Source organism: Hyla sarda, chromosome 3 (assembly GCF_029499605.1).
Source record: "Hyla sarda isolate aHylSar1 chromosome 3, aHylSar1.hap1, whole genome shotgun sequence".
In the NCBI taxonomy this organism is placed as follows: domain Eukaryota; kingdom Metazoa; phylum Chordata; class Amphibia; order Anura; family Hylidae; genus Hyla; species Hyla sarda.
In genome coordinates this window covers 290,536,154-290,557,101 of record NC_079191.1, presented here as the reverse complement: position 1 = coordinate 290,557,101, position 20,948 = coordinate 290,536,154, and the positions used below count along the sequence as shown (strand labels likewise).

At 42.5% G+C, this 20,948-nt stretch overlaps 1 protein-coding gene across 3 annotated transcripts in view; it reads left to right on the top strand.

Annotated features, from left to right (window-relative positions):
• The window catches only part of NUP133 (nucleoporin 133), a 397,333-nt gene that overhangs the window by 277,896 nt on the left and 98,489 nt on the right, over positions 1-20,948 (top strand). For all 3 annotated transcript variants that reach the window (XR_008891412.1, XM_056566853.1, XM_056566852.1), the window contains exons 17-18: positions 7,074-7,170; positions 7,289-7,531. Coding sequence is in view for 2 of the 3 variants with exons in the window: in XM_056566853.1 (XP_056422828.1) it covers positions 7,074-7,170; positions 7,289-7,531 (340 nt within the window). In the remaining variant the exon portion in view is untranslated. The remainder of the gene's footprint in view (positions 1-7,073; positions 7,171-7,288; positions 7,532-20,948) is intronic.

Here is a 20,948-nt window from a genome sequence, read left to right as displayed (position 1 = left end):
GCCATTTTACAATCTTGGGACCCGGCTATTTTTTGCACATCTGACCACTGTCATTTTAAACATTAATAACTCTGGAATGCTTTTAGTTATCATTCTGATTCTGAGACAGTTTTTTCGTGACATATTCTACTTTAACATAATGGTAAAATTTTGCGGTAACTTGCATCTTTTCTTGGTGAAAAATCCCCAAATTTTATGAAAAATTTGAAAATTTAGCATTTTTCTAACTTTGAAGCTCTCTGCTTGTAAGGAAAATGGATATTCCAAATATTTTTTTTTATTCACATATACAATATGTCCACTTAATGTTTGCATCATAAAATTTAAGTGTTTATACTTTTGGAAGACACCAGAGGGCTTCAAAGTTGAGCAGCAATTTTCCAATTTTTCACAATATTTCCAAACTCACAATTTTTCAGGGACCAGTTCAGGTTTGAAGTGGATTTGAAGGGTTTTCATATTAGAAATACCCCACAAATGACCCCATTATAAAAACTGCACCCCCCAAAGTATTCAAAATGACATTCAGTCAGCGTTTTAACCCTTTAGGTGTTTCACAGGAATAGCAGCAAAGTGAAGGAGAAAATTCACAATCTTCATTTTTTTACACTCTCATGTTCTTGTAGACCCAATTTTTGAATTTTTACAAGGGGTAAAAGGAGAAAATGTATACTTATGTTTGTAGCCCAATTTCTCTCGAGTAAGCACATACCTCATATGTCTATATAAAAGGTTCGGCGGGCGCAGTAGAGGGCTCTGAAGCGAAGGAGCGACAAGGGGATTTTGGAGAGTATGTTTTTCTGAAATGGTTTTTGGAGGGCATGTTGCATTTAGGAAGCCCCTATGGTGCCAGAACAGCAAAAAAAAAAACACATGGCATACTATTTTGGAAACTAGACCCCTTGAGGAACTTAACAAGGAATAAAGTGAGCCTTAATACCCCACAGGAGTTTCATGACTTTTGCAAATGTAAAAAAAAAAAAAATAACCAAAATTTGGGTTTCCCCCCAAATTTCACATTTTTGCAAGGGTTAATAGCAGAAAATACCCCCCAAAATTTGTAACCCCATCTCTTCTGAGAATGGAGGTACCCCATAAGTTGACCTGAAGTGCACTACGGGTGAACTACAATGCTCAGAAGAGAAGGAGTCATATTTGGCTTTTTGAGAGCAAATTTTGCTCGGGGGGGAATGTCGCATTTAGGAAGCCCCTATGGTGCCAGGACAGCAAAAAAAAAAAACACATGGCATACCATTTTGGAAAGAAGACCCCTTGAGGAACGTAACAAGGGGTACAGTGAGCATTTTAATTTGCACAGCCCACTGTTACAAAGATCTGTCAGACACCGTTGGGGGTAAATTCTCACTGCACCCCTCATTACATTTCGTGAGGGGTGTAGTTTCCGAAATGGGGTCACATGTGGTTTTTTTTTTTTTTTTTTGCGTTTGTCAACCGCTGTAACAGTCAGCCACCCCTGTGCAAATCACCTCAAATGTACATGGTGCACTCTCTCCCTTCTGGGCCTTGTTGTGCGCCCCCAGAGCACTTTGCGCCCACATATGGTGTATCTCCGTAGTCGGGAGAAATTGCATTACAAATTTTGGGGGGCTTTTTTTTTCCCTTTTACCTCTTGTCAAAATGAAAAGTATAGGGCAACACCAGCATGTTAGTGTAAAAAATTTTTTTTTACACTAAGATGCTGGTGTAGACCCCAAAGAAAAAGCCACCCCAAAATTTGTTAGGCAATTTCTCAGAGTACGGCAATACCCCATATGTGGCCCTAAACTGTTGCCTTGAAATACTACAGGGCTCCGAAGTGAGAGGGCGCCATGCGCATTTGAGGCCTGAATTAGGGATTTGCATAGGGGTATTCTACGCCAGTGATTCCCAAACAGGGTGCCTCCAGCTGTTGCAAAACTCCCAGCATGCTTGGACAGTCAACGGCTGTCCGGCAATACTGGGAGTTGTTGTTTTGCAACAGCTGGAGGCTCCATTTTGGAAAGAGTGGCGTACCAGACGTTTTTCATTTTTATTGGGGAGGGGGGCTGTGTAGGGGTATGTGTATATGTAGTGTTTTTTACTTTTTATTTTATTTTGTGTTAGTATGGTGGTGTGCTTTAAGGGTACAGTCACACAGGCGGGGGATTACAGCGAGTTTCCTGCTGCGAGTTTGAGCTGCCAACGCCCATCAGTGCATGCTGGTAGTTATAATTTTGCAACTGCTGGAGGCACATAGGTTATAGGTCTGCAACATCTGAAGGGCCAGATGTTACAGAACTACAACTCCCAGCATGCCTGAACAGTAAGGGCATGCTGAGGATGTGTAGTTTTGTAACATCTGGAAGGGCACAGTGGTCTCCAATCTGGACCTCTGGATGTTGCAAAACTGCAACTCCCTGCATGCCCAGACGCCTAGGGCTGTCTGGGCATGCTGGGAGTTGTAGTGTAAGGGGACCAGATGGAGCAGTCTAGATCGCTTTACGTCGGTCTGGACTGCTGCAAAGGTCCCGCGACGCCGCTGAAGATCAACTCATCTGTCGCCGCCGTCTCCGCCGCCGGGATCCGGGTCTTCAGGGACGAGGTAAGTACCGGGGCCAGGCCCCAGCACTCCCCCGTCCCCCGCCACGTCCTCCGGTCTTCCTCCCGTGATCTCCGGACTTCCAGGGGCAGGGCGGAAGGAAGTAACCCCCCCCCCCCCCCTGTGATTGGTCAGTTGGCTAACCAAGAAATCGCAGGGGATAGGAGGTGGTGGCAGGCTTGCCACCTCGCTCTTATACTTCAGCATGGTCCTGGCTGTCTGTGACAACCGGGATCATGCAAAATTACCGGGCGGTCGGGTCCCAGAGACCCGATCAGCCCGGTATTACTGCAGATCGCAAGGGCGATTTCCCTCGCGATTTGCATCGATCGCCGACATGGGGGGCAGACATGGCCCCCCTCGGCGTTTGCCCTGGATGCCTGCTGAAGCATTTCAGCAGGCATCCGCTTCCAATCTCTGCCCGGTGCGCGGCAGGGACCAGAAAACGCCAGGACGTACGGGGACGTCCTGGGTCCTTAAAGCCCAGGGTGCGGGGACGTCCCCGTACGTCCTGGGTCCTTAAGAGGTTAAAGGGGTACTCCGGTGAAAAACTATATATATTTTTTTTTAAATCAACTGGTGCCAGGAAGTTTAACAGATTTGTAAATTACTTCTATTAAAAAAATCTTAATCCTTCCTGTACTTATTAGCTGCTGAATACTAGAGGGGAAATTCTTTTCTTTTTGAAACACAGAGCTGTCTGCTGACATCATGAGTACAGTGCTGTCTGCTGACATCTCTGTCCATTTTAGGAACTGTCCAGAACAGCATATGTTTGCTATGGGGATTTCCTTTTACTCAGGACAGTTCCTAAAATGGACAGAGATGTCAGCAGAGAGCACTGTGCTCATGATGTCAGCAGACAGCTCTGTGTTTCATAGTGCCCCATAGGGGACTATTCATAGCAATACCATGATTGCTAATACTGATCTGTTCTATGTATAGGACATAGAACAGATCAGTATTATCGGTCATCTCCTGCTCTGGTCTGCTCGATCACAGACCAGAGCAGGAGACGCCGGGAGCCGGACGGAGGAAGGAGAGGGGACCTCCGTCCGGCGTTCTGAATGATCGGATCCCCATAGCAGCGCTGCGGGCGATCCGATCGTTCATTTAAATCGCGAACTGCCGCAGATGCCGGGATCTGTATTGATCCCGGCACCTGAGGGGTTAATGGCGGACGCCCGCGAGATCGCGGGCGTCGGCCATTGCCGGCGGGTCCCTGGCTGCGATCAGCAGCCGGGATCAGCCACGCATGACACGGGCATCGCTCCGATGCCCGCGGTTATGCACAGGACGTAAATGTACGTCCTGGTGCGTTAAGTACCACCTCACCAGGACGTACATTTACGTCCTGCGTCCTTAAGGGGTTAAAGAACATTTCAGGGTTAGTTTTACTCTCTTTGGTAATGAGTCTTTCAGTCTCTATTTTTGCGGCTTTTATCTGTATTTTTATATATTATAACTTTTTCTCTATAGCTTCTTCACTGCCATCCTGTTTTAGTAATTTAAATGCTTTATTTTTGTAATTTTTTGCCCCCTTAACATTTTTATTCATCCATATTGATTTTCTTTAATTTCTGACCCTTTTATTCCCATAGGGTATATACATCTTAGGCTGGGTTCACACTACGTTTTTGCCATACTGTTTTCAATCTAAAGAAAACCGTATGGCAAAAAAACGGATGGAACAGTATGGAAAAAAGTAAACCGTATGCGTTTTTAAACAGTATACTGTTTTTAAAAGTGCATACAGTTCCGTCAGTTTTTATAGAAAAAAAACCCATACGGTTATGAAAATTTTGTCCATTTTTAATGGGAGGGGTCTTGGGTGGGGACTTTAGGATTCAAATGCGCATGTGCGCATTTGAATCCTAAAGTCCCATTGACGTCCATGTTAAAAAAAAAAAAAAAAAAGTATGCGGTTGCAGTACGGTTTTTAAACCGGAGTCAAAACCGTGATAGACCACAATTTTGTCTCCGGTTTAAAAACCGTACTGCAACCGTATACGTTTTTTTTTAACATGGACGTCAATGGGAAACGCACATGTATACGGTTCCATATGGGAAAAACGTATACGTTTTTACTTTGCACATGCGCATTTGAATCCTAAAGTCCCCACCCAAGACCCCTCCCATTAAAAATGGACAAAATTTTCAAAAACGTATGGGTTTTTTTTCTATAAAAACTGACGGAACTGTATGCACTTTTAAAAACAGTATACTGTTTAAAAACGCATACGGTTTACTTTTTCCCATACGGTTCCATCCGTTTTTTTCCCATACGGTTTTCTTTAGAAAAACGGATTGAAAACAGTATGGCAAAAACGTAGTGTGAACCCAGCCTTACAGTGAGAATTTAAGATATTCCTAAAAGTCTCCAATTTAGTGTCTGTATTCATATTTTTGAGGACATTATCCCAATTTCTGTTAAGGGCTTCTCTGAGTTGATCGAACGTTGCTTTCTTAAAGTTCATTGTTTTTGTGGCCCCTCGTAAGGTTCCCTTATTGAAGAACAAGTTATAATGTATTATATTATGATCACTATTTCCTAGGTGTCCTTCTACTTGCACATCAGTTACTCTATCAGATCTGTTGGTTAATATTAAGTCTAGTATGGTGCCCCCTCTGGTTGGGCCCTGCACCATTTGGGACAGATAATTGTCTTTAGCTATAGTAAGAAACCTGTTTCCTTTATGAGATTCACAGGTCTCAGTCTCCCAGTTTATATCAGGATAGTTAAAGTCCCCCATTATTATCACCTCATTTTGATTTGCTGCCATGTTTATTTGCCTCATTAATTGATCTTCTGCTTCTTCCATTATGTTTGGTGGCTTATAACAAACCCCTATCAGAATTTTATTTTTATCTCCATATATTTCTACCCATAATGACTCCACAATATAATTTCCCTCCCAAATATCCTCCAGCAGTGCGGCCTTCAGACTGGACTTTACATAAAGACAGACTCCTCCCCCTTTCCGTTTTGTCTGATCCTTCCTGAATAGACTAGATCCCTGTATGTTGACCGCCAAGTCACAGCAATCGTCCAACCAAGTCTCTGTTATACCCACCAAGTCATAATTTTCTTCAGACATCAACCACTCAAGTTCTGCTTTTTTATTGAACAGGCGTCTGGCATTAGTCACCATACAATACAATGGTGTATGATTTTTCTTCCTTTATATGCACAGTTTATTGATATTTGTTTGTTGTGTAATTTCACCTAAACACTTGCTTTTGGGCTCTCCCAGTGATTGTAGCTGATTGCTGGTGACTTGGCCCATAGCAATGCGTGGAAATTACCACTCACAGTACTATGCCACTCTTCTTTCACAGTTTTGCCTGACCCTTGGATGAAACAATCATGATTTATTTACTTATTCTAGCACATGTAATCATGATTACATTTGCACCCAGGCCCAGTTTTGTTTTTCTTTCTAGCCTCATTCTCACTATTTGCTACCAGTTCCTGTTTTACCTGATGAATATGTTGATCTTTATTCGGTAGCCTAGTACCCTGTGTTTGTTATAATTATGGTGTACCCTGTATTTATGTATATTATTTGTATATTTGTTTTTGCATGTATTATGAATTGTATCATTATCTGAGACCATTTTGCATGACTGTAAGTTTGCACTGTAACCCTGCCCACTGTTTGTATGGTGCCCATATTCTACTTGTATAAAGCCTGCTGAGTATAGTAGTGCTTATGACAATCAAAGAATCCAGTGGGGACTAAGTTCCTGAAACAAGTCTATTGTTTTTGTTACTTTTTTGTTTTCAATAGTTAAAATCCTGGATGGACTTGTTTATTACCCATGACTTGTAAATCTTTACTTTACTTCTGACAGGACAGGTTGACTATTTCCCATGAAAATCCCCATCCCCCCACCTCCCCCCATGCTCGCACAAGCACACACAAACGTTTGCACAGTTATAGAAACCAATGATCTGCAGAGATTGGTTTAAGCTTTGTGCTCTGTCATATGATACATTTGTATGTGTCCTATTAGGTGGTGTAGGTTTGCGGGGGGAAAAAAAACACTTCTAAATTAAATTTCCGCAAATAATAAATACAGCTCCACTGCAAAATGTGGGGTACGTTGCACCAAACAGTAGACAACTTTAAAAGGTGATGTACCGAAAATTGCGCAAAAAAATGCAATAGCGCTAAATTTGCAGGGACATTTTGAACATTGAAGTGGTGTAAAGCCAATGATAAATGTCCCCCAATAAGTGCATTTTTCATTACACAAGGTGAGTGGCCATCTCACAGAGGCTTCTATCTGCACTGACTAATTGGGTTACTGAACGACAAGGGAAGTACGTGAGGCGCTGTTCTCTGGCCTCATTTGTCTTTCCCAAAAAGTTCATTTTCTGCATGACTTGGAAATCTTTTAGATGTTTTTGAATATGTAATTATGATTCTTGAACCTCTGAAAGAATAAAAGCTTTACAATGTATTCATTAAACTGCATTTGTACTTTTCAGGATATGTTGCATGCAGCCTTTCAGTACAGACAAAATAAAGCTGCTCTCTATAAAAGTGAATGCACAGAAAAAGAACCAGAATATATTCCCTGGACCGGTACGTAGAATATTGTATTGTGGTACTTCCTTTTTTGGGTGTTCAAGAACTGCACATTATTTTGTCTTTCAGACAATTAATTGATTTTTACAGCAAATTCTCTTCCTTGTATCTGCAGCTTCTAATTGTATCCGTACAGTGATTATACGTCAGCATACCGTAATTCTGAAGAAAGTCTATCCTCAAGCTGACTCCAGACTACGCAGTGACCTAATTGAACAGCTGGTGGCACTCTTAAATTATTTCCTTGATGATTATGTCTCTCAGTTAAAATCTGTGGATCGTCCAATTGATCAAGAAAGATATAGCATTCTAGAAACAGAATATGCACAGAAAAGATCCATGGTCTTGTTACCATTTTGTGAGTAAAGTATTTATTTATTTTAAACTAGGAGAAGCCAAAGGGTGTTGTGGGTATAAAATACAGATTTTCTGATAACCTTTGTGGAGTTTGAGTTTACATTTTTATAATGTTCTGCTTTACTGATATCCTGAGGGATTGTAAGAAATGCATTGTTTACTACATTGTCTCCACCAGCTGTCTGTATCCTAGTTGTCTTAATTTTCTCAATTGTCTCAATAGCTGCAGAGCCAAAAATCTGCAGTGTGCAGACTAATTCTGGGAATGACGTCTGTGTCACCTTAATGGTCTATTCACACGTATAGTATTCTGTGCAGATTGGATTTGCAGGTTTTTCCTGCTGCAGATTGTAAACTAAATGACTGAATGCAGCTTCAAATCCTGCGCATCAAATCTGCGCAGGATACTGTACGTGTGAATAGACCCTAAAACAGATTTGTCAGCAGGAAAACTGGTGTAAATAAGGTCATGGCTAGATAACGCTACTTATCGGAAATCCAGGCATACATTTGTCATTAGTCCTTTCCTGAGGCAGGGCATGTTTTTTGTTATGCAAAAGACCCTAAAAGGGTGTTAGTGAGCATGGCAAAAGCCAAGGAAAGTCCAGCCTCTGCCCTTATCTGGTGGCTATCAGTCAACCAGGGTAGGCAGATGCAAGCGGGCCTGTGGGCCATAATAAAAAGGGCATAGGGAGAGATTTATCAAAACCTGTCCAGAGGAAAAGTTGCAGAGTTGCCCATAGCAACCAATTAGTTATCATCTTTTATTTTTCAGAGGCCTTTTCAAAAATGTAAGAAACAATCTGGTTGCTATGGACAACTCAGCAACATTTCCTCTTGACAGGATTTGTTAAATCTCCCCCATAGAAATGTACTTATCTAGGCTCTTGCCGTGCTGGTAAACTCCCCCTGGGCTTTTGCACCTAATTTAAATAATAAAAAGGCTTACATTCGAGCTGCAAAAGGATTAGGGAGATAAACAAAATAGAGTGTGCCCATATTTTTCTGCGGACAGGGCTGCTTTAAAGGAAAGCATCATCCTGTTCACCCACATTAAACCCAATACAGTAGAATCTCCCAATAGCAGCCACTAACAGTGAATTAAAAAGTGTCCACTATTGAGAAATGTTCCCTATTGGGAAAAAATGGTCCAATTTTTTTTATTTTTTATTACTAAATACTATTCTGTACTCACTCCAGAGTGTAATTACCTATAAAACATTAATAAAAAGCGATATTACAGTAGAATCTCCCAGTGCCGTTTAATTACCCCTTATCCCCCCATCATTTCATAATTCCCTTATACACTGTGCCAAATCATCCCCCCTTACCCCCTGTTCCACATGGTTTCCCCTTGATCCCCCCTGTGCCATTTCATTCTCCATTACCCTCTGTGTAAATTTATCACTCCCCTTTATGAAATGGCAGAGGGGATGAAGGGGGAATGAAATGGCACAGGGGGATAAAGGGGGACTGAAATGGAACTGGGGGGGGGGGGAGAAATTGCACAGGGGGTGGTTAAGAGCGGGTGATGAATTTGCACAGGGTAATAAAATAGCACAGGGGATCAAGAGGAAATGATGTGCCACTGGGTAATAAGTGGGGGAGTATTTGGCATCAGGGGAACAGGGAAGGAGGGGGGTGAATGATGAGGCTGGAAAACATACAGAAGCAGTAGACCACTGTTTAAAGAGGGGTCTTCTGCTTCTGTGCTGCATCTTCTGCAGGGGGGTTCAGCGGGGCCTCTTACTTGCACACAGGGCTGCCGTCAGGAGGTGCAGCCAATACCCAAAGTATGGCTGGCACATGAGCTTGGTTGTCCCGTAGTCGAAGTGTTTTGTCCTCTATTGGAAGTGTTTTGTCCCCTATTGGAAGTGTTTTGTCCCCTATTAGGTGTGTCTGCCTCCGCTATTGAGATTGTCCCCTATTCGGAGGGTTCAAATACATTGTCTTATGGGAATTAAAAACTGTCCGCTATTGGGAGGTGTCCGCTAAGGGAGATTCTACTGTACATCGGGTTATAGTGCAGGTGAACAGGAGACCAATGACTAATATATATACCTACAGTCTGGCGCTCGGTCCCTATGAAGGTCCCCTTCTATCTGCGCTGAATTGCACACTGGAGGCAGGCCAGACGGCTGGATTTGAATATTCATGGTCGTTGGTCACGTTAGTGCTCAGTAGGCACAAGCGCTCAAGTGACCAGCAACCATGAATATTCAAATCCAGCAGGCACATAGAAGCTGACCGTCAGAGGACCGGGCGCCGGACTGAAGGTATGTATATTTGTCAGAGACCCTGCATCGGTCTCCTGTTTTCCAGCACTATAACCCATTGTATTGGGTTTAGTGTGGGTGAACGGGATAACGGGAAGACAAATGCTCAATTTCCAAAGCGTGTGTCTCTGCATTTATACAGCCCACAGTGTAAATGTTCCCAATGCTTGCATTGGATCTCACTGTCAGCAGGCTGTTGGAACCTTCCTAATATGTTCAAACTCCTTTATATGAGAAAGGAAGCCGTATACAGTATAATAGAACAGTAGTTCATAGATTCACCACACCTGAAAGGCCTAAAAATCTTCAGTCTTTGTCTACATATAGTCATGGTAATAAATAAATAAAAATACAAAAACATGTATGTGTATGCATGGAATAATGCAACTGATTGATGCATTTCAGGCCTGTATGGCCTTTAAAATGAATTATTGGGAGAGGCTCACCCTGCTACTGGACACAAATTAACTGAGCAACCTTAATGGCATCTATACCCTCAGTTCCTGGAAAAATAGCATAGGAATTATATAGAGAACGGTGCTCAAATTTGCTCGGACTCCAAATCTCGTAAAAAACAAAAACAAAAAAAAAATGATATATGTACCGGTATATTAGATTAACTTAAAATACCAAATAAAATAGCCTACTAGTGCAGTCACAAGGCCCTTGTGACCCACCAACGAATGATATATATTCATAAGACATTAATAGATTAAAAATTATAATAACCAAATTGCTGCTGCTCACAAAATGACTAATATCACAAATATAAATGGAGAAAGTCCCCTTTTTAAATATGAAAAGGCATTATGTGACTTATAGTCCTCCCATTTGGGATTTTTTTTTGGGTATATTAGTAAATAAATATATGTGGGGGGGGGGGGAGGAGTATTTAGTCAACCACCAATTTTGCAAGTTCTCCCACTTAAAAAGATGAGGCCTGTAATTTTAATCATAAGTATACCTCAACTGAGAGACAGAATGGGGTGAAAAAAAACAGGAAATCACATTGTAGGCTTTCTGATGAATTAATTAGTAAATTCCTTGGTAAAATAAGTACACTGCTCAAAAAAATAAAGGGAACACTTAAACAATACAATGTAACTCCAAGTCAATCACACTGTCCACTCAGGAAACAACACTGATTGACAATCAATTTCACATGCTGCTGTGCAAATGGAACAGATCAAAGGTGGAAATTATAGTTATATAATTATAGTAAGACACCCCCAATAAGAGTGGTTATGTAGGTGGTGACCACAGACCACTTCTCAGTTCCTATGTTTCCTGGCTGATGTTTTAGTCACTTTTTAATGCTGGCGGTACCTTCACTTTAGTGGTAGCATCAGACAGGAGTCTACAACCCATACAAGTGGCTCAGGTAGTGCAGCTCATTCAGGATGGCACATCAATTCGAGCTGTAGCAAGAAGGTTTGTTGTGTCTGTCAGCGTAGTGTCCAGAGCATGGAGGCGCTACCAGGAGACAGGCCAGTACATCAGTAGATGTGGAGGAGGCCGTAGGAGGGCAACAACCCAGCAGCAGGACTGCTACCTTCGCCTTTGTGCAAGGAGGAGCACTGCCAGAGCCCTGCACAATGACCTCCAGCAGGCCATAAATGTGCATGTATCCACTCAAACGGTCAGAAATAGACTCCATGAGGGTGGTATGAGGGTCCCAAGTCCACAAGTGGGAGTTGTGCTTACAGCTCAACACCATGCAGGACATTTGGCATTTGCCAGGGAACACAGATTGGCAAATTTGCCACCCTGTGCTCTTCACAGATGAAAGCAAGTTTATACTGAGCACATGTGACAGACGTGACAAAGTCTGGAGACGCCGTGGAGAACATTCTGCTGCCTGCAACATCCTCCAGCATGACCGATTTGACGGTGGGTCAGTAATGGTGTGGGGTGGCATTTCTTTGGGGGGGCCTCACAGTCCTCCATGTGCTTGCCAGAGGTAGCCTTACTGCCATTAGGTACCAAGATGAGATCCTCAGACCCCTTGTGAGACCAAATGCTGGTGGGGTTGGCCCTGGGTTGCTCCTAATGCAAGCCAATGCTAGACCTCATGTGGCTGGAGTGTGTCAGCAGTTCCTGCAAGAGGAAGGCATTGATGCTATGGACTAGCCCGCCCGTTCCCCAGACCTGTATCCGATTGAGCACATCTGGGACATCATGTCTCACTCCATCCTGCAAGGTCTGGGAGGACATCCCTCAGGAGACAATCTGCCACCTATTCAGGAGCATGCCCATGTGTTGTAGGGAGGTCATAAGGGCACATGGAGGCCACACACACCTCTGGGCCTTATTTTGACTTGCTTTAAGGACATTACATCAAAGTAGGATCAGCCTGTAGTGGGGTTTTCAACTTTGATTTTGAGTGTGACGCTATATCCAGACCTCCATGGGTTGATAAATTTGATTTCTATTAATTTTTGTGGGATTTTGTTGTCAGCACATTCAACTATGTAAAGACGAAAGTATTTCATGCAATTAGTTCATTCCTTCAGATATAGGATGTGTTATCTTAGTGTTCCCTTTATTTTTTTGAGCAGTGTCTCCTCTGTCCTCCACTCGTTACCTGTATTGGCACTAGTTTAAACTTATCAGTATAAAAGACACCAGTCCATAACCTCAGTCACACTCCAAACTCCTCTATGGCCAAGACCAAAGAGCTGTTGAAGGACACCTGAAACAATATTGTAGACCTGCACCAGGCTGGGAAGACTGAATCTGCAATAGGCAAGCAGCTTGGTGTGAAGAAAACAACTGTGGGAGCAATTATTAGAAAATGGAAGACCACTAATAATCTCCCTCGATCTGGGGCTCCACACAAGATCTCACCCCGGTGAGCAAAAATCCCAGAACCACACGGGGGAACCTAGTGAATGACCTGCAGAGAGCTGGGACCAAAGTAACAAAGGCTACCATCAGTAACACACTACACTGCAAGGGACACAATGCAGTGCCAGTCGTGTGTCCCTGCATAAGCCAGTACATGTCCGGGCCCATCTGAAGTTTGCTAGAGAGCACTTGGATGATCAAGAAGAGGATTGGGAGAATGTTGTATGGTCAGATGAAACCAAAGTAGAAGTTTTTAGTAAAAACTCAACTCATCGTTTTGAAGTTTCGAGGAGAAAGAATGCTTAGTTGCATCCAAAGAACACCATACCTACTGTGACGCATGGGGCTTTTTATCTGCCAAGGAACCAGGACAACTGATCCGTGTAAAGAAAAGAATGAATGGGTCCATTTATTGTGAGATTTTAAATGAAAACCTTTCTTCAGCAAGGGCATTGAAGATGAAACGTGGCTGGGTCTTTCAGCATGGCAATGATCCCAAACACACCGCCCAGGCAGAAGCATTTCAAGGTCCTGGAGTGGCCTAGACAGTCTCCAGATCTCAATCCCTAGAAAACCTTTGGATGGAGTTGAAAGTCTGTGTTGCCCAGCGACAGCCCCAAAACATCAATGCTCTGGAGGAGATCTGCATGGAGGAATGGTCCAAAATTCTAGCAACAATGTGTGAAATCCTTGTGAAGACTTACAGAAAACGTGTGACCTCTGTCATTGCCAACAAAGGGTACATTCATGGCCTTAAATGTTGGCACCCCTAAAAATTTTCAAGAAAATGAAGTATTTCTCACAGAAAAGGATTGCAGTAACACATGTTTTGCTATACACGTTTATTACCTTTGTGTGTATTGGAACTAAACCAAAAAAGGGAGGAAAAATAGCAACTTGGACATAATTTCACACCAAATTCCAAAAATGGGCTGAACTAAATTATTGGCATTAACTTAATATTTGGTTGCATACCCTTTTGGAAAAAATAACTGAAATCAGTTGCTTCCTATAACCATCATAAGCTTCTTACACGTCTCAGCCAGAATGTTGGACCACTCTTCCTTTGCAAACTGCTCCAGGACACTTTTTGGAAGGGCCCTATTGGAATTTCCCAACAGCAATTTTAAAAGCTCTCCACAGGTGTTCAATGGCATTTAAATATGGACTCATTGCTGGCTACTTCAGAACTCCCCAGCGCTTTATTGCCATCCATTTCTGGGTGCTTTTTGATGTATGTTTGGGGTCATTGTCCTGCTGGACAACCCAAGATCTCAGATGCAGACCCAGCTTTCTGACACTGGGCTGTATAGTGCCACCCAAAATCCGTTGTAATCCTCAGATTTTATGATGCCTTGCACACATTCAAGGCAAAGGCACCCAGTGCAAGAGGCAGCAAAACAACCCCAAAACATCATTGAACCTCCACCATATTTCACTGTAGGTACTGTGTTCTTTTCTTTGTAGGCCTCATTCAGTTTTCAGTAAACAGTAGAATGATTTGTTTTACCAAAAAGCGCTATCTTGGTCTCATCTGTCCACAAGACTTTTTCCCAGAAGGATTTTGGCTTCCTCAAGTTCATTTTGGCAAAATGTAATCTTGCTTTTTCATGTCTGTACAAAAAAACACAAAGGGCGCTCCGTAGTGCAATTAAATGGGGGTAAAATACGCATAAAGTGATGAAATGCGCTTACCCGGGTGGTTGTGCTGACAAGCAGGCACAACACTGGTGAAAATATAAAGGTGATTTCCAACGTGCAGCCGATCCCTTCCACCACCTAGTGGTGTCCAAATATCCTGCCAATCCTCCAAACCGCTAAGGGATAATCCAGGCGCAAACAGTGGATAGTGGCAGTTAAGACAATGCTTATATAAATAATAGGATCAATGCAAAAGTAACCAAAGGTAATTTAATGGGAACAACGCATTTCAACGCCAGGACAGGCGTCTTCCTTAGGTTCACATAAATAATAAAAAAATATATATACAGGTTTTATACAAAAAAGTACCGTATTCCAAGAGACCAGGCTCCAGGGACAGGGCGGAAGTGAATAAAAGGTCAAACGGACAAAACGAAAGCTGTCATAAACACACAGAAACGAGGAAAATATATATCAAGGTAAGTACCGCAAAATGAATAATAACCATAATGGGAATGATTATAAAAAGACGATATATATGGCACAAAATGAAAAATAATCCTATTCAGCTATGCTGTATTCTCAATAGTCTCATTTAACCCGTCCGGGTACCGACATTTCAACTTGTAAATCCAGTATGATTCTTTATTAATTAATTTATGAAAGCGGCTACGTGTAGCAACCAGTATTGTATCTATTACAATTAATTTTAATAATTCTGGATTATTATAATGTGAATGCGCAAAGTGGCGTGACACAGTATGTAGGGGGAAACCTTTTCGGATGTTAAACCGGTGGGTGTTCATGCGGGACCGCACCTTCTGAACGGTGCAGCCCACATACTGTAACTTACACAGACACTCTAGCAAGTAAACCACATAGTCTGTTTCGCAATTACAGTCAGTTTTCATAGAATGATTCATGTGTAGTATTGGATTGAAATGTACTTCAATTATCTTGAATAATTTTGCAACACAAGCAGCGTGATTTTTTTTACACTTACACATTTATCTTTTTTAGATTTTTTCAAACATTTATTTATGGTTGCATCATCTTTCAATTTACTGGGGGCCAAATAATTACGTAGGGCCATGGGTTTTAAAAAGTGATTCTTGGTTGAGTGGGTACCAAGTCCTTTAAAATAGGATCACTTCTCACAATTGGCCAGTGTTTAGTTAAAATCCTACGAACAGATGCAGATGCACAATTAAAAGTAGTAAAAAAAAATTGTTTAATATCATTATTCTGAGAATTTTTGATGGATTTACCTTTTTATTTGTGTGAGATCTTTTTGTTTGAAATCTTTGGTTTTATTGTAAGCTTGTGTTAAAATCTGTTTGGGATATCCCTTTTCGATGAATCTTTTTCTCAGTGGTGGTCGCCATTTTATGCTAGGGACGTTAGGGACCCACTCTGGATAGGTGGCCTTGACGTGGCGAGTGGGCTTGTACTTTTTGATCAAAAATGTATACTAACAACCTGTTAGTTTTTGATATTATGCTGAGAAGCAATCAGATCATTTATACAAGATTGTAGATGTGCACCATGTCTGTTTCTTCTACCTGAATTCACACTTTTTCTCAGTATACCCGACTGTACTTTAAAGTCAGTATCATCCGAGCAGTTTTTTCGTACACTCAGATATTGCCCATAGGGCACATTCCGGAGCCATTTAGGATAGTGACAGCTCCGGAAATCTAAACAGCTGTTCACATCTACGGTTTAAAAAAAAAAGTTTTCGTCTTCAGGGTGCCATCACTAGCTTTAAAAATGTCTAAATCGAGAAACTGCACGGATGATTCTGAATAGTGGGGGGTAAAGGTTAGTCCATATACATTATTATTAATAAAATTTACAAAATCTAGTGCTTGTTGGTGTGTGCCAGTCCATAGAATAAAAAAGTCATTGATATATCGTCTATAAAAATATATAGAATTATAAAACAGGGAATCAGGCTGTGCGATGTCCCTACGTAATTATTTGGCCCCCAGTAAATTGAAAGATAATGCAACCATAATTGTTTGAAAAAATCTAAAAAAGATAAATGTAACAACAAGTGTAAAAAATCACGCTTCTTGTGTTGCAAAGTTATTCAAGATAATTGTAGTACATTTCAATCCAATACTACGCATGAATCATTCTCTATGAAAACTGACTGTAATTGCAAAACAGACTATGCGGTTTACTTGCTAGAGTGTCCGTGTAAGTTACAGTATGTGGGCTGCACCGTTCAGAAGGTGCGGTCCCGCATGAACACCCACCGGTTTGACATCGGAAAAGGTTTCCCCCTACATACTGTGTCACGCCACTTTGCGCATTCACATCATAATAATCCAGAATTATTAAAATTAATTGTAATAGATACAATACCGGTTGATACACGTAACCGCTTTCAGAAATTATCAATAAAGAATCATACTGGATTTACAAGTTGAAATGTCTGTACCCGGACGGGTTAAATGAGACTATTGAGAATACAGCATAGTTGAATTGGATTATTTTTCTTTTTGTGCCATATATAGCGTCTTTTTATAATCGTTCCCATTGTGGTTTTTATTCATTTTGAGGTACTTACCTTGATATATTTTCCTCTTGTTTCTTTGTGTTTGACAGCTTCCGTTTTGTCCGTTTGACATTTGATTCACTTCCGCGCTGTCCATGGAGCCCGGTCTCATGGCGTGACGTGAGTTAATGGTCTCTTGGAATACGGTACTTTTTTGTATAAAACCTTTATATATTTTTTATTTATGTGAACCTGAGGAAGACGCCCATCCTAGCGTTGAAACGCGTTGTTCCCATTAAATTACCTTTGGTTACTTTTGCATTGATCCTATTATTTATATAAGCATTGTCTTAACTGCCACTATCCACGGTTTGCGCCTGGAGCCTGGATTATCCCTTAGCGGTTTGGAGGATTGGCTGGATTTTTCATGTCTGTGTCAGCAGTGGGGTCATAGGCGTGCGCAGCCTATTGCATTAGAGTGTGCACCCTAAAGCACAAACTCACTCCGCGCACGTGCGTGTGTGTATATATATATATATGTATATGTATATACATACATATACACACACACACACACTCCTGCTTGCATAGTGTAGGAGGATTGGATCCAGGGCCAGTTTTATGCTTATCGTGGCCCTGGGCAAAATCAGAAGTGGGGTCCCAAAAGTCGTAATAGTGCACTAATCAGATTAGCACATTTTTGGTCACTTCAAATACCATAAAACATATCTAAAAAGCAAAAAAAAAAATGGTACCGATAAAAACTACAAATCACAGCGCTAAAAATGACCCTCATACAGAAAAATAAAAGTGCTATAGGGATCGGAATAGTACAATTTTATATTTTTGTATTCACATTAGGTTGGCAGCATAGATCCCCCACATTAGGTTGGCAGTATAGTTCCCCCACATTAGGTGCAGTATAGTTCCCCCACATTAGGTTAGTAGTACAGTTCCCCCACATTAGGTTAGTAGTACAGTTCCCCCACATTAGGTTAGTAGTACAGTTCCCCCACATTAGGTTGGCAGTACAGTTCCCCCACATTAGGTGCAGTATCGTTCCCCCACATTAGGTGCAGTATAGTTCCCCCCACATTAGATGCAGTATAGTTCCCCCAAATTAGGTGCAGTATAGTAACCCCCAAATTAGGTTGACAGTATAGTTCCCCCAAATTAGGTTGACAGTATAGTTCCCCCAAATTAGGTACAGTATAGTTCCCCCAAATTAGGTTGACAGTATAGTTCCCCCAAATTAGGTTGACAGTATAGTTCCCGCCACATTAGGTGCAGTATAGTTCCCGCCACATTAGGTGCAGTATAGTTCCCGCCACATTAGGTGCAGTATAGTTCCCGCCACATTAGGTGCAGTATAGTTCCCGCCACATTAGGTGCAGTATAGTTCCCGCCACATTAGGTGCAGTATAGTTCCCGCCACATTAGGTGCAGTATAGTTCCCGCCACATTAGGTGCAGTATAGTTCCCGCCACATTAGGTGCAGTATAGTTCCCGCCACATTGGGTGCAGTATAGTTCCCGCCACATTGGGTGCAGTATAGTTCCCGCCACATTAGGTGCAGTACAGTTCCCGCCACATTAGGTGCAGTGCAGTTGCCGCCACATTAGGTGCAGTGCAGTTCCCGCCACATTAGGTGCAGTGCAGTTCCCGCCACATTAGGTGCAGTGCAGTTCCCGCCACATTAGGTGCAGTGCAGTTCCCGCCACATTAGGTGCAGTACAGTTCCCGCCACATTAGGTGCAGTACAGTTCCCGCCACATTAGGTGCAGTACAGTTCCCGCCACATTAGGTGCAGTATAGTTATAATTGTAGGGAGGAGGACAAGTCTAGAATTTACCATGAGGCTTGCGGGACTAATTCTACCCCTGATCTTATATTTGCCAAGGGGTTCAATGGGCGGAGCCAAAGGGTTGTCAAAATTAGGTTTTGCCTAGAGTGTAAAAAATCCATGCACCAGCCCTGACTAGACCTCCCACTTGTGTGTATGTTTGGTGGTCGGTGTTTATAGGGATGCATTTGATGTGGATTTAAAAAAAAAATTTGTAACACTCATGTTTTTCTTTAATTGGCAAACAGAAGAACGCTTTTACTATAAAATGGTGGCACAGAAGGGGGAATATTCCAAATAGAATTTTTTTTTTGCACCAGATTGGTTGATAAAGTCTGCAGCTGACCCAAAACTAGGACTCACAGCATGCTGCACCATAATCTAAATTGTACTCCTATATAGTGCAAGATGTGTGGAGTTGTAGTTTTGGTCATCATAAATTGTATCAGGGCATGCTGGGAATTGTAGTTGGTAACTGCACCTCACAGCATTGCATTCCTTCAAGGAATGCAATGCTGGGATTTGCAGTTAACAACTACAATTCCCAGCATGCCCTGATACAATATATGGTGACCAAAACTACAACTCCCATTATGTTGCACTATACTATAGGTTATATGGTGCTACATGCTGGGGGGAGCTGTAGTTTCCGTTCAGCTGCAGAGATAGAGGTTGGAATCTGGATCAAGGAAATTTCTTGATCCAGATTCCAGCCTATATCTCTGCAGTTGAACTGAAACTACAGCTCCCCCCAGCATGTAGCACCATATAACCTATAGTATAGTGCAACATAATGGGAGTTGTAGTTTAGGGTCAGCTGCAAAACGTAAGCTGCATCAGGGCATGCTGGGCATTACAGATAGTAACTGCAACTCCCAGCATGCCCTTATACAATCTTGGTCTGCTCTGCAGCTGTCCCAAAATTAATGCATTGCTTCCCCAGGACTCAGGAGCATAGTGCAACATAATGGGAGTTGTAGTTTTGGGTCAGCTGCCAAACCACAGACTGTATCAGGCTGATGCAGCCTATGGTTTTGCCGCTGACCCAAAACTAATTTTGGGACAGCTGCAGAGCAGACCGAGATTGTGTCAGGGCATGCTGGGAGTTGCAGTTAATACTAACTGTAGTGCCCAGCATACCCTGATACTATCAGGACATGCTGGGCGTTACAGTAGTAACTGCAACTCCCAGTATGCCCTGACCATACCACAAATGCCCAGGCTCAATGCTCAAGACTACATTCCCATCATGTATGATTGTGACTATATGTAGGCTCACAGCTCAGGACTACATTCCCATCATGTATGATTGTGACTGTCTATTATATGTAGCCTACATATAATAGACAATCACACATGATGGGGATGTAGTCCTTAGCTGTGAGCCTACATATAATAGACAGTCACAATCATACATGATGGGGATGTAGTCCTGAGCTGTGAGCCTACATAATGTAAGCTCACAGTTCAGGACTACATCCCCATCATGTATGGCAGCAGGCCAGCAGCCACTTACCGGCACTTGCTGCTGCTGCAGGCCTCTCTCTCCTTAGCCGCCCTCTCCAGCAGCCCAGATTCCAGAGCTGGGGGCCCGGGCTTCTCCTGTCCTTACCCTGGCAGCGGGCCTGTCCTGTGCGGGCTCTCCAGAAACAGTGCGTCATGTGCAGCCGTGCGCACTGACGTCTGACCCATCAGCCCCCACGCTCTTAAAGCGGCCCGGGCGGCATGTAAGGTCAGTCAGTGTAGGGATAATGTGTGTAGTAGCGGTTGCGGCGCCGAGCGGGGGGTGGTGATGTCGGCGATGTCCGGTGGGGCTGGCGTTTAGTAGTGAGAAAAAAAAAGTCCTGCAGCAGCGAGCCACAGCCACGGTGATTAGGGTGTGCCTGTGCACACCCGGCACACCCCGTGCGCACGCCTATGAGTGGGGTCCTTCATCAATTTTTCTCTTCCGTCCACGCCCAGGGATATTAGCTACAGTGCCATGGGTTGCAAAGTTCTTGATAATGTTGCGCACTGTGGAAATCTAGATCTCTGGAGATGAACTTGTAACCTTGAGATTGTTGATATTTTTCCACAATTTTGGTTCTCAAGTACTGAGACAGTTCTCTTCTCCTCTTCCTTCCATTTTTCCTTGCCTACACATACATGATTTTGTAGTGCTGTTTTTTATTACCATGTGGGATGTCTTTTAATATGAAAATATTTATACATTCATGCCTTACCTGTGTGCTGGAGACTATAAACTACTGGTTGTCTCTTCTAAATTTTGCTCATTTGTCCAGCACAGGTGAGCTGGCTTCTTTTTCCT